Consider the following 27,138-nt stretch of genomic DNA (forward strand, 5'->3'; position numbering starts at 1 on the left):
TGTCGGGTCCCAGTGACATTGCCATTGGGGTGTTACACACAGAGTGGCCATCACAGGGAACTGAAAAAGGAGGCCAAGTCCTTCTTACTGCAGCTAAAAATGAGGACAAACCCTCAATTAAAAAAATTTCATAGAAAGCATTGCATGAACCTTAAATTGTCTACTTCTTGTATTTTTTTCCCTGCATGGCTGACTCTAATAGCATCTTATTGTTGAGGAATACTGGAAACTTGTTTTTGAACTCAGCATTTTCAAAACTGCAGTAACTCTGTCGTTTGGTTTTCACTGGGTTCACGTCCAGTCAATTACTCTCATCTTGCCAGGTGGAATTCATTAACAAAACTACCCTTTCAGTGTATGCATTGCTACATGAAATGGAAAGTATGTAAGAACCAATTTTATTCAAATTCTTTAAGTTTCCACATCTATTTGGCTTTGTCATTTTGAAAATCTTGAGGTATTTCTCATCAGCACTTGTCCAGTCTTGAAATTTAGGAGATGACATGACTTCTTTGATTGTACACAATTTTTCATATAACTCATCCATGTCGATAACTATCAGTTTTGCAGACTTCAACGGCTTCTGTAAATTCTTCAAAAGAAAACTTTTGCCAATGATAAGACGGACAGTTTCTTGTGCACATTATTTTCAGTGAGGTCATAACTGTTTTGAGCTCAGTGATTAAAAAAGCAGAAAATCTGTTTCACACAATTCCTTCATTCACTTTCATCATTGAGATTCTTCAGTTTGGAGTTCAGAAAGTAACCATACAATTTGTCATTTATACTGCATTCTAGTTTCTTGTGGACATCCGTTCGAAGAATGAAGTTAGTGTGAATGAGTTTGACTCCAGAGCTTCACTATTGTCCGAATTATTGTAGAGCCTGACTCAAGAAGAAACAGTACAATTCAGCAATTTCATTCTTGCTTCCTTCGTCTCCAAAACTATCCCAGATTACTTTAGGGTTTTCATCTTCCCCCAAAGATAGAAAGTAACTTGCAAGCCCATTCTAACACACTGCAAGTCAGTCAATAGCAGGTACAAGGACAGCCAAGGTGTGACTACATAACATAACATAGACTTTTACTGTGTTCTACCTCAGCTAATTCACAAAGCTCTGCCAGTTATTGAACTCTGTAAACGTTTAAACTAGGTTTTCTACAGCAACGTTTCGTTTGGTCGTTGCAAATCTTGTGTTGACATGAACTAAACACATGGCAGCAAGAAGGTCCCTGTTACTCTCTTTCAGTTTTGCAAAACACATTTAGAATAATTAACACACATTGTCTCCTTGTGTGCTGACCTGCTCGATCATTTTAGTTCAAAGTCGTCAATCCTATTGCTCAGGAAGTTCCATGACAATCTTTGTAAAAATCTAAGAAACAATATTTAATACCAGTAATACAATGGAAATACCTTAAAACAAGTGGGGAGCATTTCATGGAACCTTTGCTGGAGGCATCAGTGGCCATCAGATAACAAATGTAGTTCTTTTAGCAATTTTGAACTCACTGAAAATAGTTCTAGTCACGTTTGCTGTGCAATCCACACTTAGATAAGCGTGGCGGTGCTTGACCACATGAAATGTTTGGTGAGTTCTGCTGAAGTAACTCTGTTGTCAAGAGTGGGCCATAAACTTTTGAAAAAACTTGGAATGTTTGGACTTTTTGTAACAGCTTTTGTGTTTTGATTTCTGTTTGGCAGTTTCAACATTTTGTATTACAGGACCTTTTCCACAAACTGAAACATCAGTGTCACACTTACAATAGTTGCAAGATGCAGAGTTCTCTCCTTTCCTATTTCTTTCAATTAATTTAAATTCTTTTTCTCAGGTAGCTGAGAAACTACTTTTTCTTTTCAACATGGTGATTCCCGTGATAATCAGAAATTTGACATTCAGCAATCCTTCCTGTTACTTGCAAGAGTAAGATTCATGGAGTGATGGGATCAGAAGGATCTCTGTCAGATGGGTGGGGATTGTGAGCAGTAGAACCCCCTCCCAACATATGAAGTATAATGCACCAATGCAGTGTAAAATTAGTGTTATCAGAGGCATTGGTTGAGGTATTGTAAATCCACAGGAGCACTATTCTGTTTCACGTGCAAACTCTTTTAATTGTCCGACAACCCCAGGCATTTCCAAATGGAAAGAAGCAAGAGGAGAGGTTTTGTTCTCAAGAAAACAGTGTGGAACATCACAATGGCTAGTATGTTCACAAGGCAAGCATTGGATTGACAGGGAATGGTACAGTTGCTTCTAACACAAACTGCTTACTGGAAAGAAGTTTTAAGGTGTATTGTGATAGTTAAGCTTCTCGCTGAACGTGATTCGTGTTTAGAGAAAGGGAGGAAGTTACCAACTCTCCTCAGAACAGAAATGATCTAGGTATTCTTGAAGCATCGCCAAAACTGACCCATTTCTAAGTGAGCACATGAAACACTATGGAAACAAAGGGAAAGGTCACCCATCCTAGCTGTCAAAACCAATCTGTGTTGAGTTCATTGAGCTAATAAATTAAATTAAATTAAATAAATTAATGGAGATATCCCATCTCCTAGAACTGGAAGGGACCTTGAAAGGTCATCGAGTCCAGCCCCCTGCTTTCACTAGCAGGACCAAGTACTGATTTTGCCCCAGATCCCTAAGTGGCCCCCTCAAGGATTGAACTCACAATCCTGGGTTTAGCAGGCCAATGCTCAAACCACTGAGCTATCCCTCCCCCCATAAGGTTTTAGAATTCATTGTCACTGAAGTCAAACAGGTGAAATACTTCTCTTTGGCAATACATTGAAGTCCGGACATCACTCATGTTAATCAGTTATCTGTCCTTTTACAATACTGCTCACGTGGTGCTGCATATGAGCATTTCATTGGGTTTCTACCAATTAAAAGCCACACCGTCGAGTCGCTCCTCCAGACAGTGATGTTTTTATTGGACATAAACAATATTGCTATTGAAAACTGCAGAGGTCAATCATCCGATAACACAAGTAACATCTGGTGGCCGCTGGCGGAAGACAGGAGGACACTGGGCTAGATGGACCCTTGGTCTGACCCAGTATGGCTGCTCTTATGTTCTTACCGTGTCCGGAATGTATGATGGTCTTCAAAATCAAAAGATCAGATCAAAAACTAAGCCCACTAGCTGTGTATGTGCCCTGCACAGCTCATTTTCTGAACTTAGTTGGAACTTGCAGCATTGATTCTTGCATGAAAGCCATAAACTTTTTCAGTTTTGTTCAAAAACTATTTTTTTAATGCAGCATCACCCAGGAAATGGCAGCTTCTGTGCAACAATGTTATCGAGTGTGAGCAAAGAACTCTCTTTGCCCTAAAAACCGTTTTGAAGTCAAGATGGTCCTGTCGTGCTGAATCTTGTAAAACCATTGTAGTAGACTATGAAGGCATTCAACATGGTTTGAAAGAAACAATAGACAATGCCAAGGAAAACGGTAAAACTGGAAGAGAGGCACAATAGTTGTACAAGGCAATGAGCTGACTGCAGTTATGAATATCTTATAGACTGTGACACTAGCAAGCTTTGACAAAACTAGTGTAAAGCTTCAAAAGCCAGGTCTGGATCTTGTTGTTGCTGTTCATTTGCTGACTTCCTTGCAAGAGTTTGTCACAAGGTTACAGTCTCAGTTTTGACACTTTTTGAGACGCAAGCAAAAAATTTGGACATGATGATAAGGCTTACAGAATACAAATGTACTGTAAAACAAAAATTTCCAGATGGTGAAAGTGACACTACAAGAAAGAAGGAAATATGAAGTTGAATGTTTTTGTTATCCTCAATAAACTAAGTTGGGAACTAAAAAGGAGTGAACGTTATGCTGAACTATCTGCAAAATTTGGCTTCCTTATTTTTCTTGAACAAAGTGAAGAAGAGATGCAAACATGCACTCAGGCATTGCTCAACACTTACCCGAATGATCTAGAGCCTGGTCCTTTCGCTGAAATGTTTTATTGTTCAGCATTTATAAGATATTGTGACATGCAGGATAAGAGTGCTACTGGAATCATCACATTTTTGCATGCTTTGAGTAATGTCTTCCTGAATATCTTCATTGTGTTGAGACTGTATTTGATTGCAGCCATTGCCAACTGAAGCAGAGCAATTGTTCTCTAAGCTTGCCTTAATCAAAAAAAAAAATCTTTGGTCAACTACAGTAGAAGTGAAGCTTAATGCTCTTTCTATCATGTCAATTGAATGGGATTTACTTTGCACAGTGTCATCTGAGGATACAATAACTGAATTTGCAGCTCTTAAAGCTCACAAGATGTCAGTTTAAACAAGCAACATTTTCATTTGACTCAATGTTTTATGTTTTTATGTTTATCCAGGAAATATATAACCTGGTCATTGTCTTTTGATTTTCTTTTCATGTTTATTCAGTATCATACGTGACTTGTTGATTGTCATAAGCTGGTACTTTTTTCTCTCATTAATACTGGGAGGCCTCCAAAAAACATTAGCTCCTGCACTCCAATCTCATTAATCCAGCCCTGTGTTCCAAAGGGCTCTGTCCTTGGGCCCCCTTCTCTTCTCCCTCTACAGCTTTTGCTGGATAATCTCATCCAAACACACAACCAACTGTCATCTCTATGCCAATGCCTCACAGATCTACCTCTCTCCTTTAGACTGCCTCCTTCTGTCCAAACTAAAATCTGTCCAGTCTCTCTGACGACATCTCACGGATGTGTAGCCACCAGCTGAAGCTAAACTTGGCTAAAACAGAACTCCTAATTTCCCCCCAAAAACCCTCTTTCCTACTTCCTTTCTCAATCACTGTGGACAACACCACCATCTTGCCTGTTACTCAGGCCTGCAATAGGGTGTCTCTCTAAATCCTCACATCCAGGCTATGTCTAAATCTTGCAGATTCCTGCTGCACAACATCTCTTAAGATACAGCCTTTCGTGTCCATCCACACAGCTAGAACTCATCCAAGTTCTCCTCCTCTCACATCTTCATTAATGCAACATCCTTCCCTCTGTCTTTGACTAATGTCATCTTGTCCCGTTCATATCCACTCTGAATGCTGCTGCGAAGATCAGTGTCCTAGCCCGTCACTTTGACCACATCCCCCTTCTCTTTGCATCCCTTCATTGGCTCCCCCTTCTCTCGTGCATCACACACAAGCTACTTGTCTTCACTTTCAAGGCTTATCCCCACCTACCTCTCATCTCTCATTTGCTATTGAAATGTCGACTCCCGTCTCCGATCGGCCCATGACGCCAGCCTCCATTGCCCACTTGTTGCATTTTCAAACAAGCCCCTCAGTGCTTTCTCCTCTGCTGCCTCTCGCACTGGGGAGGAGCTCCCCATAGACAGCCACAAAGCTACCTCATTGTCCTCCTCAATGTCTACAAACAACTTGATTCCGTTAGGCAGCTGGTGTGCAGATACCACTGCTGATCATGCTGACCAGGACTGTTGCACTGTTCGTGTTCTCCTCTGTCTGTATCTATCTATTGATTCTTCTCTCATACTTAGATTGTAAACTCTTGGGGGACACGCCGTGTCTTTGTTCTGTGTTTGTACAGCCCCAAGCACAGTGGGATCCTGGTCCCTGACGAGGGTTCCTAGGTGCTATGGCACTACAAATAAATAAAAACTATTATTGTACTAATAGAGGGAAAGCTGAGAAGAACTCAACAGGTTTGTCTCTCTGAGGGGTCATCCTTTCTTTTTCTGTAGCCAGATTTCAACCTTGTCACATTTCAGATGCACCAGCCATACAGTGGGGCCCAATCCCAAGGTGGCAGTGGAATGCGCCAGGTCACCTTTTAGGTCCGTGGCTCCATTTGTAATTTTGATAGGAGGATTCCGATATACTCATCAGTCTCATCTCCAGTGTAAGTACCCAGGGAAACTGCAAGAGATCCATGCAGCCTTATGGTTCTGGGGTTTGGGAGCTTTACTTGTATGTTCTATATCTTTCCTTTGCCATGTGTTGCTCTTGTCTGTTTAGATTGTAAGCTTGTTGGGGCAGGGAGCTGTCTCTTACTCTGTACAGGGCCGAGCACAACGAGGTCCAATCCCAGGTGGCATCCGAGCCGCTAGAGTAACACAAATCCATAAACAAACTGCCTCCAGCGTTCCAGCCCTACATAAACAACTGCTCTTGCTGCCAGAGCTCAGTATGTAGAGCACTCCGGAAGGGCACAGATTTCCTTCTGTTCCGGTTTTCGTTTTAACTAAAGGATATAAGGTAACTTTCTGTGTCGCTATCATTTCTGAGGCTAAGCGTTTGCCATGGCATGCGCGGGGGGGGGGGGAAATCATGGCTTTGTTATGGGGGGTGGGGGGGAAAGAGTCCTCACACCTCAGGAAACACTTGTAACTGGTAATGCATGAAACTAATTGATTCCAGGTTAATTCACAAGATAGTGCATAGGCCAGGGAAGGTACGGAGCTTTCATACAGTCACGATTGTTCACCATAGTAGCATTGGAAGCCTCAACCAAGATCACGGCCCCATTGTGCCAGGTGCTGTACAGACACAGTGAGATGCAGGCCCCAGGCTGAGTTTTCTATAGCAAAAAAATAAAAGGGGACCTGTAAACTGCACATGTGACCAAGTGCCTCGCATAATGGGGCCATGATCACTAAGGGCTGCCAAAATACAAATAATATATCATAAGAACATGGCAGCAAGAGCAACTGTTCCTACGGCATTGAAACGATCGGAGGGAGTCATGCAAAATGAAAGTTACAGCAGAGCTGCCAGAGACGGTGAAGTTCAGAAAGCCAGGGTCCATCCGAAGCTCATCAGAACCTCTCAGCCCTGCAATATCAAGCTGGGAATCCTGTTCAGCCAAGTTCTTCCCGCTTCCAGTCAGTCTGAAAACCTACAAGTGCAGCCTCTCCCACGTGCACTTCCACTTTTGGGCCTCAAAGGAACGTGGCAGGGCAGAGAAAAATGATTGAGGGTGGGAGTTGATGGAAAGTTGAGTTTAGGTTTTGGGTGAAGGCTCAGTGGGTTCCTATTGTCACCAAATCAATTTGCCCCACCCCTAACAATCTCCGTTTCGATCCACCGTGCACCCCGCCGCTGTTTTAGGGAGAGCAAGATGCTTTTGTTAGTCAGCAATGGAAACCTCCCTCCTCTTTTCTATTGTGTTGGCCATGGACCTGGATTGTTTTCTGTCTGCTATCTCAGGGCTGAGGGGAAGAGCTGTAGCAGTTAGATCACTGCCCACCTCCTGCTGGGCTGCTCATTTCTTTTTGAAGAGCTTGCGGAAGGAGCTCCGGAAGCCCCCTTTGGGTTCCTGCCGCGGGTTGTGCTCGCTGAAGGATGTTTGTTCGTTGTCATCCTTCTGGCAGAACCTGGTGTTGTCTTCTGCATGTAGCTCCTAAAATGGAAAAGATGGTTTAACCAGCATTTACAACCTCACCCTTCTCTCTGCAGTGGAGGAAACGGAGGAACCTGACAGCCAGGTCATGTTGAGGAGTCTGGTTTCATAGATTCCAAGGCCAGAAAGGACTATTGTGCTCATCTAGTTTTAACTCCTGTATAATACAGGTCATAGAACTTCCCTACATTAATTCCTGTTTGAACTACAGCATATCTATTAGCAAAGCATCCAATCTGATTTTAAAATTGCCAGTGAGGGAGACTCTACCACAGCCCTTGGTAAGTTGTTCCAGTAGTTAATTACCCTCACGGTTAAAAATTTGCACCTTATTCCACTCTGCATTTGTCTGTGTGGGTTAGACTGCTCCATCGCTCAGACTTCTGCAGTAGTGATGCCTCTGCACAGCAGTTAATGTGGGGCCTGTAAAGCCAGGGAAACCAAGGAAGAATAATTGAGGGGGTAAAAATAACCCTTATACAAAGTGACTGTTTTAAGCCACGTCGGAGAGCTGACCAATGTCCCTGTTACCAACGCTCCGGCTTTTCATCTGCAAGGATTCAGAATCCCTTCACCAACCATGGGGCAAAGCGGTGCAGGGCAGTGGCACCTCGACCAGTGGATCCTGCATCGGGCATGCTCACTGTGTTGGACGGAGGGCGCCTCTGGGGGAGGGCGGATGGTGCTGCTGGCTTTGTCACTCGCTGTATGCGCACCCGCAGGACACAGCATGAGGTCACCTGTCACTGACACATGGACTGTAACGTAAGTGTGTCAGTGAGGGACTCCTCCCACTGGTGCTGAGGAAATGATGCTGTAGGGCCCCTTCCTCTAATGGGTGGGCTGCATGGGGAAGTGATTCTGGAAGAGTGTGAGTTTAAAGCGCTATAGCTTCTCCAGAATGCGAGCAGGGAGCTGTTCCGCGATAGCTATCCTAGACAAGTTCCTTCTATACTCAAGCGTTAAGCGCTGATTTCTGCTCCCCCCCCCCGCTCATTGCCAGGCAGGCAGTGTCCCAGAGACCTCCACTAGTTTTGATGCCTGCTTAACTAAGCAGTGTGGTCTAGCGGATGAAGCACTGGACTGGCCACCTGGAGTCTATTCCCAGCTCTGCCACTGGCCTGCTGGGTGACCTTGGGCAAGTCCCGTCACCTCCCTGTGCCTCAGTTTCCTCATCTGTAAAATGGGGGCAAGGATCCCACCCTCCTTGAGTGAAGCACTTTTAGATCTACCGATGAAAAGTGCTAGATAAGAGCTAGGGGTAATTATTAACAACTCTGCGCAGGCTGTTCCCCAGGCATTCGGCCCTGCCTCAGTCGCTTCTCTGTCCTCCTCGCTGTTTTCTAATCTTCATTGTCTGTGCTCCTGCGCTCTCTCTTTAGTGTATCTGGGGCTTTCCTTGTTCCCTCCTCCCCATCCCCTGCCGGGCATTCCCCAGCTCTGCACACAGGCCAACAGGGCCCATCCCTGGAGGATCCTCTCAGAGGTGACAATGCTACCAAATATGTCCCCCAGGTCTGAGTTTACCTGGCTCTGTGTTAGGGTTAGTGCTGTGTCCTGTTCTAAGCCATCACCTTCGTATAAGCTTGTACAGAGCTGGGGTTACCACAGCAGGGCCCTGCTTCAGGAGACCTAGATCAGGTGCCAGCTGGGCTAGGGCTTGTGGGCCAGATCCTCAGCTGCTGCAATTGGGCTGACTTCAGTGGTGCTGAAATGGTTTACACCTGCTGGGGATCTGGGCCCATCGGCTTCGGTGGAGCCACATTGACTTATAGCAGCTACGGATCTGGCCCTAACGGCATCTGTCTTACTTTAATGCAGGAGCTGTTGGCCCTGCCTCTTTTACCCACCACAAGCAGGTCTGAGCCCTCATTTTAAAGGGCTGTGCTCCATTGTTAACCTGTTGCCTCCATCGAGGGGCTTGCTGCAGGGGGCTGAGAAAAGCATGGATCGTAGGGGCTCAGTGACAGTGGGAGAAAAAAGTCAGACACACAAGAAGGGCCAAATTTTCAAAAGTAGTCTCTGAACCTGCACCCACAAAATTGCATTCACCAAACCTGCATTTGCCCCCTCGCAGCCTGGTATTTGGGTGCAAATTGTGCCCTTCTGCTTCTCACTACCTGATGTATCTGTGCAGGGGAAGGCTTTGCATGTGCACATTTGGAAGCTATTTTGGAAAATTCTCCCTTAAAAGTTTCTCTCTGACCCTGCTGCAAAACGTTGCTTTTTTATTTTCGCCTCCTTACTTCCAAAAAGCTCTGTTTCTCCCCCAGCCCTCTCGGGGGGGGGAAGTAGCTCCTTTGGGAGCTTCGAGATGATGCCGAGATCAGGTGAGGTTGCAGGCTTCTCTCCTGCTTGTGCTGCAGCTGGCTACTGCTGCTGCTCCGCGTGCTGTAGAGTCTAGTGCTCATGCCCTCCGTGCTCCTGGGGAACTCCTTCAGGGACCTGCTCAGCTGCTTGCCTTTGCTGTGAAACGCCTCCTGCTTGTAAGCACTGCTGCTTTTAGGCAGCGGCTGTGACGCGTGCTCTGTCCTGTCTGGCTCCACTGTAAAGCTAACAGGCCTTAAAAAGCAAATATCTAGGCTGGATTCAGAGGAGGCCGGGGAGCAGTTCTCGAAAAGAGCCAGGTTTTGAAAGGTCTCGTCCTCGTAGGGACCTGGCAGGGTGAAAACTTCCCCCCCATAGTCCAACTCTTCATAGTTTGGAGCAAAGCTTCTAGCATCCTGCAGCAGCTCCATTGAGGTCCTGACAGATCTCTCAGCATTTCCCATTGGATCGGCTGGGGGAGTTTCATATTCCATCTCCGGGATCGCTTGCAAGGGGATGGACATGGCCTTTAGCTCCTGCTCGGGGAACTGAGATGAAGCAAGGATATTTTCTGGCCTTTCGTGTTTTCTAGCCTCCATTTCCCAGTCCGATGGCTTCCCAGCCTGGATGTTCTCCATCATTGCAGACTGGTTCTTCTTCATCTGTGGCATCAAATGCCTTAAAAAGGAAGGAAGCAGGGGGAGGAAATACAGAAAGTACTGTGATGTACATGCATTTGGCAAGCCTGGCTCAGCCACTACCTTAGTCACTCTAGTGCCATTTAATAAGGGTGTCGCAAGCATTCTGTATGGTGCAGCAAATGCCAGAAAGCAGCCGGTCGGGACTGGCAGGAGGGAGGAACCCTCTGGTTATTGCTCGTGCGTGTCCCGGTGCAACTAGAACCCAGAGTCCTGTAAACCCTGCCTGCCTGCTGAGCGCTGGGGCCGTTCCAGTCCCTGTGCTGTAACTCTGGGTGCACGGACAGCTCATCCACTCACGCTCAAAGCTAAAGAAAGGCGGAGCTGGGGGGTCGGAGGATAGCCCCGTCCCTTCTCTTGAGAGCAGAGGGGAAGCTCCTACTCTTCTTCAATCTGTTGTCACTCTCCCCTAGCTCAGGGGCCATGCCTCACTCTGCCTCTCTTTCCCTTCAAGGGGTCCGGGAAGACCCTGCCCCTGGTGCCCCCTAGTGTGCTGGAGGGCTGGGCAGAGGCCCCGAAGGGGAATTCCAGCTGAGGAAGTTGGGATTTCCCCTGTGGGTTTCAGGGGTGCGCTTCTCTTGGAGAAGGTGCCTCACAGTCGCATCTCCTGCCAGTATGGAGGCAGGGATGGGGAAAGGCCCCAGCCCTCCCTGCACCCCCTAGGGTAGCTAGCACCTTAGGGACACTGTATTCACTAGAGGTCCATCTACACTGCAGCTGGGAAGTGTGATTCCCCACTCGGACCGATGTCCATGCGCTAAGTCGCTGGAGACAGCACCAAAAAATAGCAGTGCGGCCACGGCGACACAGGCAGTAGCTCAGGCTAGCCACCCGAGTACGGACGGCTTTTCCCATCTCGAGAAAAACTGAGATTTCAAAAAAAATTCCCAGTCCAAAATTGGGACAAAAATGTTTGCAAACAGAAAATCCCAATAAATAAATACATACGTCCATACATAAAAGGGGGGTTGTGTCAGTCAAAATATTTGGTTTCAATCATTTCCAAATGTTTTGTTTCAGTTTTAACTATTAAAAATGTATTGGCGTTGTTTTGAACCGGAACGCCGGGATTTCTCCTTGAGAAGATGTTGAAATGATACATTTGGACAATTTCAAAAAACATGAGTCAAAAAAAGTGTCGAAACCCGACAAATCAGCATTTTCCAATGGGAAAAAAAATTAGTCAAAAAGGGCTGAATGCTCAAAAAGGGGTTAGGCTCTTAACTTAGGTTTTAGCTCATAAAATGAACATCAGTGGAAGTTAGGAGCCAAACTTGTGAACATTCAGCCCCAAATTCCCAACCAGCTGAACTGCAAAGCAAGTGGAAGTGAACTGCAAAGCAAGTGGCAGACAAATTGTGTTGTAACTGCAATGCACTGTATCATAGGATCATAGCAATCACTTGCTTTTAAACAACACCATAAGCACACAATGGTGGATTACTGGAATTCCACAAAACTCTCTCATGCCATTTTTGGCTTTGCAACAATGAAAAATGCATTCTCGCACTTCGGGAAAATCTATCCGAATGAACCCCTAGCGGATCTGGACTGCACAGGTTAGCACGGCAGCCCTGCTCACCCTCTTGGGTCTCAAAGAGTGAATCTTTGGCCTTGGAAACTCAGACCAGCTTTCCCGAAAACTGCATTAAAATGAGAGGTGGTAGAAATTTTTCATTCAAAAACTGAAAATGCTATATAAAAATCTGAAAAAAACCTTCAAATAAATAAAAAAAAAAATGGTTCCTTGTCCCAACCTGCAGGATGAAAACTATTTCAGTGTTTTTTACACCAAATATTTAATAGATTTTTAAGGCCAAGACAGGACCATTGTGATCATCCAGTCCCACCTCCTGCAGAGAACAAGCCAGAGACCCTCAGCCAGTAAACTCTTCTGTTGGAGCTACAGCAGATCTTGTAGAAAGACCTTACTATTTCCCAACCAGCACTGATCAGTACAGAAAAGTGGTGGGCTTCCCCACTGATTTGCGTGCACCTCCTAGAACCACTGCTCCCTAATTAACCTGCTCTTGCTCAGTGGTACTATATTTTAATCCTTTTTGACAGCCTGGCAGCCATTAGTAGCCAACCAGAGTGCAGGAATTTGCATCGTCACTGAGTTATTTTGTGATAACTACACTGGGGTAATGCAAATCTCTCTACTCTGATTGGCTACTACGGTCCCTCTGCTCCTACACCAAGAATTTCCAAGCTGTTCGCCAGGAGACGTGTTCTCCTCCCTTCCCCAGGCATTCCCCACCACTCAAACCTGCTCCCAGAAGGTACTTCCTCCTGAGAATGCATAGAGAGGTTTATTACCCTGCACAGGGGAGCCAACCTGCTGCAACCCCCCCCCCCCCCCCCCCGAATGGCCATGCTGCAGCAACACGCTTGGCTATTTCTAGTGGCACATTGGTGCTGCTGAAACTTGTTGGGGCTGTGTGGGGAGGGAAGCGATGCCGGCCTGATAATAGGCTTACGTGGCTGTTGTGCTGGAAGAGGGGGCTGCTGGGAACGGCTGCATCACCTCTTCGCAGTGGATCCCGCTGTCTCGGATGGCTGTTGTGCTGGGTGTCTGAGAAACCTCCTGGCTGGCACTGGCACACTGAGAAGCCAGACCTTTGTATAACTTAACCAGGGACGACCTAGGGGAATTGAAATTCATCACCAATAAACAGAACCAGGCAGAAACAGAGCAAGAGATCAGCGGAAGCAGCACAACCTGTGTTCGTTTTTAAGGCACATGGCAAGTTTGCTCATCGTTTCAGTAACAGCCTCATTTATGAGAAAGGGTGATGTTTTTGTGGTTACGGCCCTTATGTGGGACTTGGGAGATCTAGGGTTAATTCCCAGCTCAGCCTCAGACTTCCTGTAGGACATCAAGCAACTTACTTAACCCACTGTGCTTCAGTTCCCCTTCTGCTGGGACAATAATTCTGCCTTGTCTATTTAGGCTGTAAGGTCTTCAGGGCCTATTCAAAGCTATTTCAGCAAGCGGTGGCTAAAATCTGCTCAAAGCACGTCTTAACCTTGATTTGCTGGACGCTTGCAACTGAACCCATGTCTATCACCTGCTGTCAGCAACAGGTAATTTTTCTAGGGTGGACCAGGCCTATGAAACCAAGGAGTCATTTGTTTAAATTAATGGCTGGTACATTTAGAACAAATAAAAGGAACTTCTTTTCTTTCTCTGAACCATCAGGAAGTGGCTGCTCCAAATCTGATCCAAAAAATTTGACGACAAATGTTCTGATCTAACAGGAGCCAGATCCTCAGCTGGTGGAAATGTGACCATTTGACCGCACTGGAGCAGTGGGCCCATGGACACCAACTGAGAATCTGGCCCTTTGTTTCCACCTGCTCCATCATTTCTCCCTGAGAGTACAGGGCCATATCTTGTGCCAGACTTACTTCTTCAGCTTTTTCCGTTTCTGTATGAGCAGGTCTTCATTGCACTGTAATAGCAGGCTGTAGTGCGAGACGAAAATGCGGAAGCGCTGCACACACACCAGGAGCAGGTAGTAATCGGGGTGCTCTTGCTCGGTGTACTTCAGGACATTCTGGGGCGCAAAGGGAAGCAGACTGTTTGGACGATGTCCTCGCTCTTCTCGTGCAAAGGCGCTAACGTGACTTTGGGTTAGTACTAAGGGCAGGTCTACACCACGGGATTAAGTCGACCTAAGTTACGCAACTCCAGCTATGTGAATAATGTATCAGGAGTCAACATACCTTAGGTCGATTTATTGTGGTGTCTACACCACACTGGGTCGACAGGAGAAACTCTCCCGTCGACTTACCTTACGCTTCTCGTTCCGGTGGAGTACCGGAGTCGACGGGAGAGTGATCTGTGGTCGATTTAGCGGGTCTTCACTAGATTCCCGGTGGATTGATCACCACAGCAGACCGTTTGGACTATGTCCTCGCTCTTTTCATGCAAAGGAGCTAATGTTACTTTGGGTTAGTACTAAGAATCAACCAACTGCATGAGGCTCTGAAAATGCATTGTGTGAACTCTTTGAGATGGGGGTTGTAGGCATTTGGACAGTGGGGTGACCATCATACAAATACACCAGGCTCCCTGGGCCTTTATAGCACTGCTGCTGCCTTTCTCCCTTGGGGTCTGAACTGTTTCAGTGAAGCCAGAGCCAGCCTTTCCTTTTGGGATAGGCCCAAGACCCAGTTCTCACACCACCCTGGCTGTAATTGCCCCAGTCTGCACAGTGCTAGCCTGAGGATTTAGAGGAGTGTCAGCAAGAAGATGCTTTTCATCCCCAACAAACCAATTTCCTTGCTGCAAGAGCCAGCTGTTTGTGCCGCACTTGTCCGGGGGTCATTCTTGTTTGGGCGCTGCTAGCCCTGCCCCCCTAGGATTTTGTATGTCCCCTGTTACAGAGAAACGGGATGCCAGCAAGGAAAGGGTTACCCGTCCCCTCAATAGCGGTCATCAACCTAAACAATGTGTGTGTGTCTTCCTCCGGTAGCCTCTTGTGCCGTTCCTTTACCACCTCCCTGTCTCCTCCCAGGTCTAGCCCTCTGCAGGCTGCTCCCATCCTGTTTGCATTCTCTCTCTGCTCCTTCCTTCATGGTTCCGCTTCCCTCGCATTGACTCTCACAGCCACACCCCAGGTTACATTCTTACCCCCCCCCCCAGTCTCTCCATGTCCTCCTCATCTCTCGAACACCCCTGTAAAAGCACTGAGTCCTAGCCAGAGCATCACCACTCCACAGGGACGGATTAGCACTGTTTGCAAATTGGGAAACTCAGCTAGAGGGATCAAGCCGTGACCCAGCCATGGGCAAGGTGTGGGCCAGTGTCGGAGCCGGACCTGGACAACAGGAGCCCTTCACTTCCATGCCAGTCCCACTTGGCCACGCTGCCTCTCACACTAGTAAGCCACCACCTTTGTGGCTAGAGACCATGCTGGCTACTCAGTAAAGGAGTGGACTCAGCTGTACATGGTTGGCTAGTAGTTCCCGGCAGCCCTAGCCCAGTCACTGGAAGCCCACACGTCCCGCACAGCTGTGTGAGGGTCTGGGGTTTCTCAGAATGGGGGGCATTCCCGGCATGCAAAGGCTGTCCTGGCCCTGAGGAAACTGCCAATCATGAGAGTGTCTCCTAGAGACCAGTCTCCACTGGCTTCCACTTTCAAGGGCCCAGAGATTTCGCCGGGTGGCTGCAGAGGCCAGCTCTGAGAGAAGTGACATGCAGTGTAAACGCCAATGCCAAGTGTTATCCTTACAGGGCAATAGGGTGACCCGGGCAACTTTCATGCGTTAGTCCTACCTGTAAGTGAATAAGGTATTCGGGGATACGCTGGACTATATGAAAGAACAGCATGTAGAGGTCAGACTTAATTTCTTCTTCCACCTGAATTGGAGAGAGTAGATTTAGCATCACTATGGCATGCAAGTTCCCAGTGCAGTTTGTATTCACGTGATGCTGTACAGTACACACAGCAACTCGCAGGGAGTGACAGACGAATGACAAGGGGATGAGATGACAACAGTCCCAATCATGTTATGCTAAGGGCTGGACTGTGAGCCCCTTATGCCCACTGGCAATAGTCACTTCTGGGACTAGTCCCACTGATTTCTATGGAACTGCTCAAGGTGCAGGGCACTACTCTGTGTGAATAAGGATATCAGCATCTGGCCTTTACAGACCGCCTCTCTCCCCTGGTGATACCACAGGACTGAGCGACGTGAGCCATTAGACCCGTGGCATGAATGCAAAGAGGCTGGCAGCGAGGTCGTCTCAGGAAAGGGTCTTTCTCCAGGGCATGTGGAAGGTTTATCCATTCTCCTACATACCCTCCCAGGCAGTGGTCTGGATGGGGTGCAAGGGAGGATTTCCTGGCGGGGGCGGGGGGGGGAGGTTTTTTACAGCTATTGATCCAATTGAACTTCTGGATGTAACTTCATTCAAATACATGGTGACATTAGAATTAGACAGCTGCCTTTGGTAACTCGGAACAACCAATCGATCAACAAGCCCATCATTCAAGAAACCAGTGTTTGGTAATGAAATAATTTGGTTAGCGGGATGGGAAAAAATGGCAGGAAGAAACCCTGGAAAATATGTTCCAACAGCTGTGGGAAGTGGGGCAAGGATGGCGGGAGGGTCAGTTTGCAAACAGATTGGGTGGTTTGGACCACAGCCTGGGGTAATCCAGGGACAAGTTCAGATATTTCACAGAAAATCCAGAATCTCCCGGCATTCTCAGGCCGCCAGTGTATAATTAGCAATGGCATGGTTATGCCGAAAGGTGTCAATGGCTGCCATCAGTAGTATCTTGGGGCTAAAGACAATCGCAGACCTGGATTTGATGATTTCAGAAGTGTGTCTTGTGGTTCTCTGTGCTATGTTTCATGTGCTCAGGATGAACTGACATCTCTGTACTATTTCAACTGCCTGATTCCTTAGAGAAATTCCATGAATATATTAATATTTGATTTGGCAAGCGGCTATTTTCCACTGTGGGGGGAGGGTACTGATTGTTTCTTCACTATTGCCAGTAATGACTGTATGTCGTGGCGGATGAGTCTCTGAAATAACAGGTAAGAAATGTACCTCCTTCAGAATCACCACGTGGATCAGTGAGATGCATTCCGGCAGGTCCCTCAAGTAAGCAATGTAGTAGTCCAGAAAATTGTTCTGAGGAACAAACCCAGAAATGCTCAGTAAGGAATGTTAGTGTTTTGAAATTCTGCAGGGTTAGCCCCAGGTTCACTGTTGGCTCCGAGCAGAAGGGGCAGGGGAATGGGGAGGGATAGCACACAGCTTGGTTAAGTTAGGCCATTATCTGTACATGTACTTGTAACCCTTACCCAGTCTGAAACAGTCACAACCAAACAATTGTAACATGGTGCCTGTCAAGCTGCAACAGTCAAACCATGCTACAACAGTGGACATGTGCAGGGCCTTCACCCAGTTCCAGCAAACTCTTTACCTAGTTGTCCTGTGTTGTGGTATGGTCAGGATCTGAGCGAAGTCTTGGTGGCAGTGTAGATAAGACCTAGGGGCTGGCTGAGGCTACAACTGGAGCCCACAACGGTTTGGCACCATCTGACCCAGTTACCATGGGGCACCATGTTCACATTGTAGATTTTTGCATGATGTTGCTCTGTTGGCCCATTCAGACGAACCAGGCTGCACTGCCACAGATTTACCAGTGCAAAGGCCCATGAGGGTTTAGGTTTTGGTCACAGTCACATAGCAAGTGAGTCCCAGGCCTGTGCCCCTGCACCCAAACTCCCTCCCAGAGCCTGCACCCCGCACCTCCTCCTGTACCCCAACCTCCCGCTCCAACCTGTTGAAAGTGAGTGAGGATGGGGGAGAGCGAGGGATGGAGTGAGCGGGGGCAGGGCCTCGGAGAAGGGGGCAGGGCAAGGGCTGAGAGGGGTGGTTTGGGGGTCCCTGAAAATTTTAAAATCAAAATGGGGGTCCTCTGGTTGCAAAAGTTTGAGAACCACTGGACTAGATGACCTCTTGAGGTCCCTTCCAGTTCTGCATTTCTATGATTCTATAATGGAAGTACCATTTTTGACTTGAACTGGTATGTGGTACGTAGTATGGTATGTAGACTTGTTATCCCTAGAGTTCTTTTAAATTTGTTATACAGCCAGACACGTAATTACGTTGGGGGGGGAAATCTGCAGTTCTGTTTGATCCAAACACACCATTATACATCGTTAAACTAAAGCAATCCTGATGCCTTTGTCGGGTGTTTTCTGTCACAAGCACTAACATACCTCATCGTTTGTTAACTTCAGGAATATGTCTCCCAGGATTCCTGGACGTGGCCAACTCAGCACCCTCTCTTGCAGCATGTGAAGTAAGTCTACATGCTGCTGGACCAGGTATCGTAAAGAACCGGGGAAGAAACTAAAGAGGGAAGATAACAGATATGATTGCACAGAGGAGTATAGAAATCCATCTAGAAAAAGAATCCGATTCCTAGGCTTTGGGAACCCACAGATTCTGCTCACGTTCATGGGCCAGCAGTTTAAAATGTGCTGGGTTTGCTTTACAAGATATTATTAATCATTGTTATTATGGTAGAGCCTACGGACCGGTGATGAATGATGCCCCATTGTGTGAGGCGCTGTACAAATACAGAGTTGTAGGCTGTCCCTGCACCAAAGAGCTTGGAATCTAGTGTTTTATGGTTCCAGTTCACATGCTTTTGCACTCATTGGGCCTAATGCTCCATTGCCTTGTGTAACCGACTCTGCCCAACAGGGCACGAACCTACACAGCTCAAAGCATGAGCCATTATCACTTGAGTTAGAGGACTTGGGCCCCACTCCTGCAACCACATATGGAAGTAGGATGGGACTCATAAACCTTGCCTCATTCACTGTGCACTTTACAAGATGTACCTTATAAGGAGAGCTGGTCAAAACTTCCATCCTGTGAGAAATTCCAATATTTTGACAACTGTTTTCACTCCAAATCAGGATGGAAAATGCAAAATATTTAAATATTTTGCTGAATGGAAACATCAAAAACCTTTCAGTTTAGAAATATCAAAATGTTTTGGTTTGTTGAACCAAACTGAATCTGCGTGATGGGAGTTGTAGTTTGGATGCCTCATACCTCCAATCTCTTCTATGGGCTGGGCTTTCTCTTCAGACTACGTCTCCCAGAATGCACCTATGTCAAGGGACTCCCACAATGCATCACAGCAATTTAACTGGAGAAGAGACCATGGTGCATTGTGAGAGATGTAGTCTGGTCAGGGAGCCCATAGAGGAGAACAAGGTCATGAGGTACCTGAAGTACAATTCCTATGAGTCACTGTGGCAGCTCAGGTGGACACAGATTAGTTTCAAAATGACCTGAAACAAAACATTTCCATTTAATTCAACAAACTGAAATGTTTAGATTCAGGATGATCTGATCCAAAACGAAATATATAGTTTGATTTACCTGACAGAACATTGAAAAATTTCAGCAAAATCTAAATTTTCCCATGGAAGATTTCAATTGTGCAGAAACAGTATTTTCCAACAAAAATTGTTTTGATGGAAAATTACCAACTAGCTCCAAAGGCTGAGTGGGGGGAGAGAAGGTATGATATTGTATTGTATTTTATGATAAAAAGCATGTGATCATGTCATTAAAGGTTGTAATGCGGTATGTACATGGAAAACATGCCAAGCTTCTTATTAATATACAGCGAGGACATGGCAGAGATAGTTTTGAAGCATGTGGCCATGAGGAATATGTAGAGATCCTGAAAAGAGGAAAAGGTAAAAGAAGAACCAGAAAAATGGTGAGGAAACAGACATGAGACACAGGAGGTGGAAAGAAGAATGACAAGAGACAGACAGACGGGGGAAAATGCCTTTTAGCCATGTATGATACTGAAGAATGTATTTTATAGTCAACTATAATGGGACAGCAGTAACTGGTCCATAGTTAATGCTAAAGCCAGCAACTTCCAGTGGCGGAGGGAGAGGTATGGACTGTGAATCTGAGATTGGGGGGCTTTGTGCTCAGGTATCAAATAGTGGGTGCTGAGGGAGACAGGAGGGAGGAGAGCAGGATGGGCAGAGAGGGAGGATTAAATGAGGTGAGTCAAAGGGCATGGAGAGGGGACTAGAGGAGGCAAGAAATGTTTGGAAATAAAGCATAATATTTTAACAGGGAAGGTAATTAACTCTTGGAACAATTTACCAACAGTCATGGTGGATTCTCCATCACTGACCATTTTAATATCAAGATTGGATGTTTTTTTAAAAGACCTGCTCTAGGGATTATTTTGGGGCAGTTCTCTGGCCTGTGTTATACAGGAGGGCAGACTAGATGATCACAGTGGTCCCTTCTGGCCTTGGAATCTATGAATTGATGAAAGCAGAAAGGCAGGAAAAGGCAGAATCTTTTACCCATGTTAAACATTTTAAACACCTAAAGCTTTCTGGCTATAAAAAACATTAGGCACTTAAAGGTTTCAAAGTGGCTAAGAGAAAGTTCCCAAAATGTTTTTGGGGAAAAAAGAACTCTGAATGTTGAAAAAGCCCTTTTATAAAAGCCATTGTGACAGTTACGATACCTTCTCTCTTTGGTGTTCCTCTTCACATCTGAGCCTTGCAATGTGGCTTTGATCTTCAGGATCAGGGACAGGTTGATGACATATTTCCTCTCAGACTCGAGCAGCTCCAAAGCGATGCTCTGTCTTTTGGCTTCAACAAAAAGTTTGATTTAAAAGAACATGTTAAAAGCTGCACGCTTGTGTTTGACTGGAGAGTGGGAAGGGAAAGGCTGAGGAAACTGAAGGAGCTTCCTCTTTTCATGTAATTTTCCTCACAAATATCAAATGCTAGCCCTGATCCTGCAAAGCGCTCCACACAGGATCAGGGCCACAGTCTGTTTACAAAGGAAGACTGGAAACAAGCATGTCTCTCCCCTCGACCTCCAGAGTTTCTGAAAGATCAGTTTTTTTAGAAATCATAAACAGGAAATTCACATCAAATTTGCTACATCTCTAGTAATTATACTACCCTTTAAATCAAATACACTATTCCAGTGAGAACAGTCAGGGCCAGATCCTTAGCCTGTTTGCACCACTTAGAGCTGCCCTAGCAGAGAAGTTGGGATTTCCTTTGGCGTGGAAGAACCCACAGTTGACACAGAACTGTCTACGCCACCTCTAGCTCTAAGAGGCTGTTACCAGCCAACATCATAAACTAGAGCAGCCCCGAGGCCGCTCTAACGTATGACGGGCTGGATTAGCCCCTGGCTGCCCCAAGGACTGCAGTTGTTCCCTGGAATGGCCTTGTGACTGCCACTCAAAACAGTTCACCAATGAGGAGAGTCCAGCCCAAAAGTGAGTATAATGGGGGAACTGGCTCTTTAAGACTGATGTGGGGAGTCTCTAGCATATTCCCTGGATTTAGGAGTGTGGCAAGAAAAAACAGCCCCTGAGAAAGCAGAAGTGATTTCAGGGAGGAAGCAGAGCCAGACATCTGCTGCTGTTCAGGGCCTGAGACTGAAGCCTATTCTTGCAGCCCAGAGGGAATGTTGGGGTTAGTACTCCTGGGCCTGCTAAGAACTGTAGGGCTCTGAAGCAAAGCATGCTGGGAAGGATACACAGCATATATAATCAACTTCCTCCCACAGAAGAGGCATAGATTTTGAGGGAATGGGATTAGGAAGAATAGTCTCTTCTAGCAGAGATGGAGAAGCAAAACTATTTGCTTCTTTGTACTTTGCCATAGATGCTTTGTGACCTCAGCGCGAGACCAGGCAGAAGGAACAATCCCAGGGACAGAAAGTTTGTCTGTCCTTTGCCAAAGATATTAAGGACTGAGGAGCAAGGCTACAAGGAGGGTAAGGTTTTTTTGTTCTTTTTAAAGGACTCCACAAGGCGTGGCCTGCTGTGAACTATAGGCTGTCCCAGGGAAAATTATGTGCAATTGTAAAAGGACCTTTTAAAATGGAAATGGTCAGGCAACCTTCTCTCTAAATGGCACGATAAATACACTCTCTGTAATCTAACCAACACAGAATTGCACCAGTCTGTCTGGAGCCCCTCAGCAACAACACAGCACAGCCTTTCTAATTCCCGTTCCTACAGGACTGAGAGCCACATGGTCTCAGGCAGCTCCCTCCAAACTGAGGCAGGGCTTTGCATGCAGCCCTCTCTCAGGGGCTATCAGTCGATGGGGCAGTTACAAGCCGAGTTGTGTGAATAATGGATGATTTGATTTGCTAGCAATTCTGAAAAAAAAAATCTTTTCGGGTCAAACAAAACATTTTGTTCAAACGGAAACATTTTGTTTCAATATCAAGCCTTTCTGTAATGTTTTTCATAGTTTAATAAAATTAAAGGAAGTCTCTAAAAGGAAATTCATTTCAAACCAAAACACTGAAATGGTTTGTTTTGAAAATGTCAAATTTTGGAAAAATTTGGAATTCCTATGGACCGAAACAGGTCAGCCAAACCAACATGAATTCTCAAGATGCAATGGTGTTGCCACATCTGCATTTTTTGCCAAAAAAGGTTTCGGCTGAAAATTTCACCCACCTCATCGTCGTCATGGCAAATCCAAATTAACAGCATAAAACGGACAAGAATGTCAATGAGACAAGGTGGGTGAGGTAATATCTTTTATTGAACCAATTTAATGTCAATGTCACTCAGCAGCTGTCAGGGTCCTGGTGAGCAGATTTTATGTCCGAAAACACCCTTTGCTGGTGGTTCTGAAAAGAAATTTTGGGGGGATTTCTGGTTCATGGGAAAATTAGAAGAAAATTGGTTTTGTTCCCCTAACTCAAATTTTGGAATGCCAACATTTCTCGCAAATGGGAAATCCTGCATTTCAGCTAGCTCTCCTCTGAAACCTAAAACAAACTTACTACTTGTAGGTCCCATTGCTAACTTATTTGATTCCAGACTAGAGTTGATGGCCTCTAGAATCCCAAAGCCTCCATGCTTTTTAGCCACAGCTACTTCTTTATTCTTACCAGCGAAAGAAGTTTCACATAAGACATTGTCCACTGAGGTGTATCTGCTTTGGCCTGTTTCCTTCACTCTGTCTGGGTGCTCCTTAGAAATATATTCATCACCCCACTCTTTGCTGTCCTTGGGCTGCTTCCACACAGTCGATGGGGGGTGACCCTTTGGCTGAATGTCAGCTGGCAAGGAAGGCTTGAGGCTTTCTTCTGTCTCTGGATTTGCACTGCTCCCCCCTAGAAACCACAAGCTGCTGTCAGGACTTAGCAGTTTTTCATGCAGACTTTTTTACAAAGATTGCAATGTAGTAATAATTACAAAACATGTCCCCTCCAAAGCGATAGGGATGCTGTACAGCACCCCTAATAGACAGTTTACGATGGATTTACTTTTCCATAAGGATGAAGCCCAAGTTCCCCTACCTGTAGGGGCAATTTGAACCTGCAAAAATGACACCTGACTTCTTGTTGCCTGAAGAATGCTTTGCAGTTGCAAGTTAGAGCACTGGTTTGCACCAGCAATCATGTACCGGTTCAAATATTCAGATTTGCACCACCAATTCAAATGCAACTGCAAAAATGCAAGTGCAAATTCCACTCACAAGATGGATGCCACCCTTTTGAAAATCTCTTCCTAAAAGCATCCAATACAGTAGGGTTACCATACGTCTGGTTTTTCCCGGACATGTCCGGCTTTTTGGTAATCAAACCCCCATCCGGGGGGAATTTCCAAAAAGCCGAACATGTCCAGGAAAAATACTCCCTGGCTTACCTTAGAGCGGGCGCCGGGGGCTGCTGTGCTCCCTGACTCCTGGGCTCTGTAAGCGCCGAGCTGCCCGAGCGCTACCGGCTTCGGGCAGCCCCCATGGCTCCGGACCCTGCGCCGCTAGCCGGGCACTTCCCCTCCCGGGCTCCGGGGGCGCAGGGTCCGGAGGCATGGGGGCTGCCCGAAGCCGGTAGCGCTCGGGCAGCTCGGCGCTTACAGAGCCCAGGAGTTCAGGGAGCACAGCAGCCGCCGGAGCCCGGGAGGGGAAGTGCCCGGCCGGGGGCGCAGGGTCCGGAGGCATGGGGGCTGCCCGAAGCCGGTAGCGCTCGGGCAGCTTGGCGCTTACAGAGCCCAGGAGTTCAGGGAGCACAGCAGCCGCCGGCACCCGGGAGGGGAAGTGCCCGGCCGGGGGCGCAGGGTCCGGAGGCATGGGGGCTGCCCGAAGCCCGAGCGCTACCGGCTTCACGGTTTGCCGGGCAGCCCCCAGACCCTGCGCCCCCGGCTGGGCACTTCCCCTCCCGGGCTCCAGCTGCGCTGGGGAAGCGCCAGCCAGGGGCGCAGGGTCTGGGGGATGCCCGGCAAACCGTGAAGCCGGTAGCGCTCAGGCAGCCCTTTTCGCGTGCCTGGGAGGGAGGAGGGGGAATGCGGGGCGCTCAGGGGAGGGGGCGGAGTTAGGGCGGGGACTTTGGGGAAGGGGTGGAGTTGGGGCGGGGCCGGGGGTGGGAAAGGGGCGGGGCCAGGGCCCCGTGATGTGTCCTCTTTTTTTATTTTTTAAATATGGTAACCCTAAATACAGTAAAGACAGCACTGTGAAGAAATCACTGTTGTAACAGTGCAAACGAGGAGAACAGATAGGAGGGGTGGAAAACAGGGAAGAAAGTTTCTAAATATAGAGGTCACTAGTGGATTCTCCACAATGTGCCTGACTTGTCTTGCTGGATCCTTGTCACCCTTATCTATCCCTTTAATTGGTGTAAGCGAAAGGATCCACAGAAAAGCTTCTGATGGCAGGGGTGAAAGTAAGGTGGTACGGGCCAGGAAAAATGGCATACCAGTAAAAAGTGGCTGCCTGTACCAGCCCATACCACTGACTTTAAAGCCCCTTTTGCCCCCTCCGGCCACCGACAGGGAGGGAAGCGGCTGGAGCCCTGGGCCCTTTAAATCACTGCTGGCGGCGCGGGCAAGCTGGCTGGGGGACCCTGCCCCCCCAGCCCTGCCCCTTCTGCCCCTTCCGGGGGGCAAAGCTGCCCCCTCCCCGTACCGGTAAGAGAGAAACTTTACTTTCACCCCTGTCTGATGGTCAGAATGGTGGCAGGGGTGGGGATTGGAAATCAGGACTCCCAGTTTCCCATTGGGCTAGGTGCTTAGGACCGCAAATTCGAAACTGGCTTCTCGTTTGAGTTGAATTTTGGAGTCCCCAGGTTGAGAAACCTACGACTTGATTTTTCCAAGGGTGCTGTGCATGCATAGCTCCTGCTCACTCCCATAGGAACTGCCAATCCTCAGCGCTTATAAAAATCAGACCCCTCCCAAATTTTCAAACTTGGGTACTTAAAATTAGGCACCAACTAAGCAGTCAAAATGAGAAGCCAGCTTTTGAAAACGTAGACCTCTACTTCCCTTAGTTCAGGGGTGGCCAACCTGTGGCTCCGGAGCCACATGCGGCTCTTCAGAAGTTAATTTGTGGCTCCTTGTATAGGCACTGACTCTGGGGCTGGAGCTACAGGTGCCAACTTTCCAATGGGCCGGGGGGTGCTCACTGCTCAACCCCTGGCTCTGCCCCAGGCCCCGGCCCCCCACTCCACCCCTTCCCGCCCCCTCCCCTGAGCCTGCCATGCCCTTGCTCCTCCCCCTCCCCCCCAGAGCCTCCTGCATGCCACGAAACAGCTGATCAGGAGGTGCGGGGAGGGAGGGGGAGGCGCTGATCGGTGGGGCTGCCAGTGGGCGGGAGTCACTGGGAGCGGGGGGGGAGCTGATGGGGGGCTGCTGACGTATTACTGTGTCTCTTTGGCAATGTACATTGGTAAATTCTGGCTCCTTCTCAGGCTCAGGTTGGCCACCCCTGCCTTAGTTCATCTGTAAAATGGGTATAATGATGCCTACCCACTCCCTGGGATTTGAGGACATTTCATTAATGTGGGAGAAGTACTCTGAGATCCTTGATGAATGGTGTAATGTAAATAGAGAGAATTATTATAATTACAGCATAAATACAAGATCTTGAGCTGGTATCAATTGATGCAGCTCTATTGACTTTCATGGAGCTATGCCATTTTGTACCATCTGACGACCTGGCCCTCCAAGTTTAATAAATCATGAAGAAGAGATGGGGGAAGGGAAATTATGCTCACTGGGCTGCAATGGCATTAATGAAAACCCTTTGCTCTTGGGTTCTAATTTCCCCAGAAAAAGAGGACCAAAATGAAAGAAACATCCAGAATTGTAAAATGCTTCTGGCAACTAATGTAAATTTGCACTGGAAATTTTGGTCTGTTCTAGCAAAAAACACAGAAAAAGAAAACCACATTATTCTTGCAGAGATTCTTTTATCACACATCAAAATCTACCAGGAGTTCAGCTAGACTGCTACGCTAATTGACTTTGAAGTATTCGTTTTTCCAGAGCAAACCTCAGCATTAGCTGGAAAGAATTATATCAATTTACCATTCCATTTTGTCAGGATTCCTCTAAAGAAGCTGGTTGGTGAACCCTGGAGGAGGTTTTAAAAGGTCAGTATTCACCTACCAGTGCCTGACACTACTTTCACATTTCCTTCTCCAGCTGCCATGGATCTGGTATCGGAGACTGTGGAAGAGTGAAGGAAAGCTACGTAAGATGTTAATATAGCTAGACATGAGCAGGTGTTTGTGTAGCAGGTTTCTTCTTGAAAGGTGTAGTCAAACCATAAAAAAGGAAAGTTTAATTTTAATTCTTTAATATTAGCCTGTGGAATGCCTCTTTTAGGTCTTCTACTGAAAAAGATCCATTTAAACTCTTGATTTCATTGCTAGCTGGGTCATAAAAACATAAGATAAGAACGGCCATACTGGGTCAGACCAATGGTCCATCTAGCCCAATATCCTGTCTTCTGACAGTGGCCGTTGCCAGATGCTTCAGAGGGAATGAACAAAACGGGACAATTTATTGGGAATAGAAAGGAATGGAAAACACAGCAAACTCTTTGATGAAATGTTATACTGAATATTTTTTTGACATTTTAATTTTAATTTTGAAGTTTTCTGAGCAGGTCAGTTTGGGGATTTTTTTTCTCCCTAACTACCAGTTTTAGTAAGGAGAATATAACCCAGAAGTTTGGTCTGCAGAAGGTGACCATGGAAGCAATGGGTTCTGATAGCAAAACCGAACTGTTTAATATTTCTTTGGTACTTGTCTTCAAAGTTAAGCATGTGCTTACATGTTTTTTGAATCTGGGCCTAAATGAAACCCAGGTCTAATCCAGTCCAAGAACTTCTCAACAGCTATCAAAGTATTCATGCCATTCCTAGCACCCGGGTCTACCAATGCAAACTAGCTTCTCCCCA

At 46.8% G+C, this 27,138-nt stretch overlaps 1 protein-coding gene across 1 annotated transcript in view; it reads right to left on the bottom strand.

The window, feature by feature from the left end:
* Positions 1-7,227: 7,227 nt before the first annotated feature.
* The window catches only part of ARHGEF33 (Rho guanine nucleotide exchange factor 33), a 35,891-nt gene continuing 15,980 nt past the window's right edge, over positions 7,228-27,138 (bottom strand). Inside the window, 10 exon segments of the mRNA XM_065401504.1 lie at positions 7,228-7,365; positions 9,585-10,350; positions 12,851-13,015; positions 13,782-13,930; positions 15,655-15,738; positions 16,942-17,025; positions 18,123-18,255; positions 20,429-20,558; positions 22,843-23,067; positions 26,342-26,401. Coding sequence (XP_065257576.1) covers positions 7,228-7,365; positions 9,585-10,350; positions 12,851-13,015; positions 13,782-13,930; positions 15,655-15,738; positions 16,942-17,025; positions 18,123-18,255; positions 20,429-20,558; positions 22,843-23,067; positions 26,342-26,401 — 1,934 coding nt within the window.

Source organism: Emys orbicularis, chromosome 3, assembly GCF_028017835.1.
Source record: "Emys orbicularis isolate rEmyOrb1 chromosome 3, rEmyOrb1.hap1, whole genome shotgun sequence".
NCBI classification, from domain to species: Eukaryota; Metazoa; Chordata; order Testudines; family Emydidae; genus Emys; species Emys orbicularis.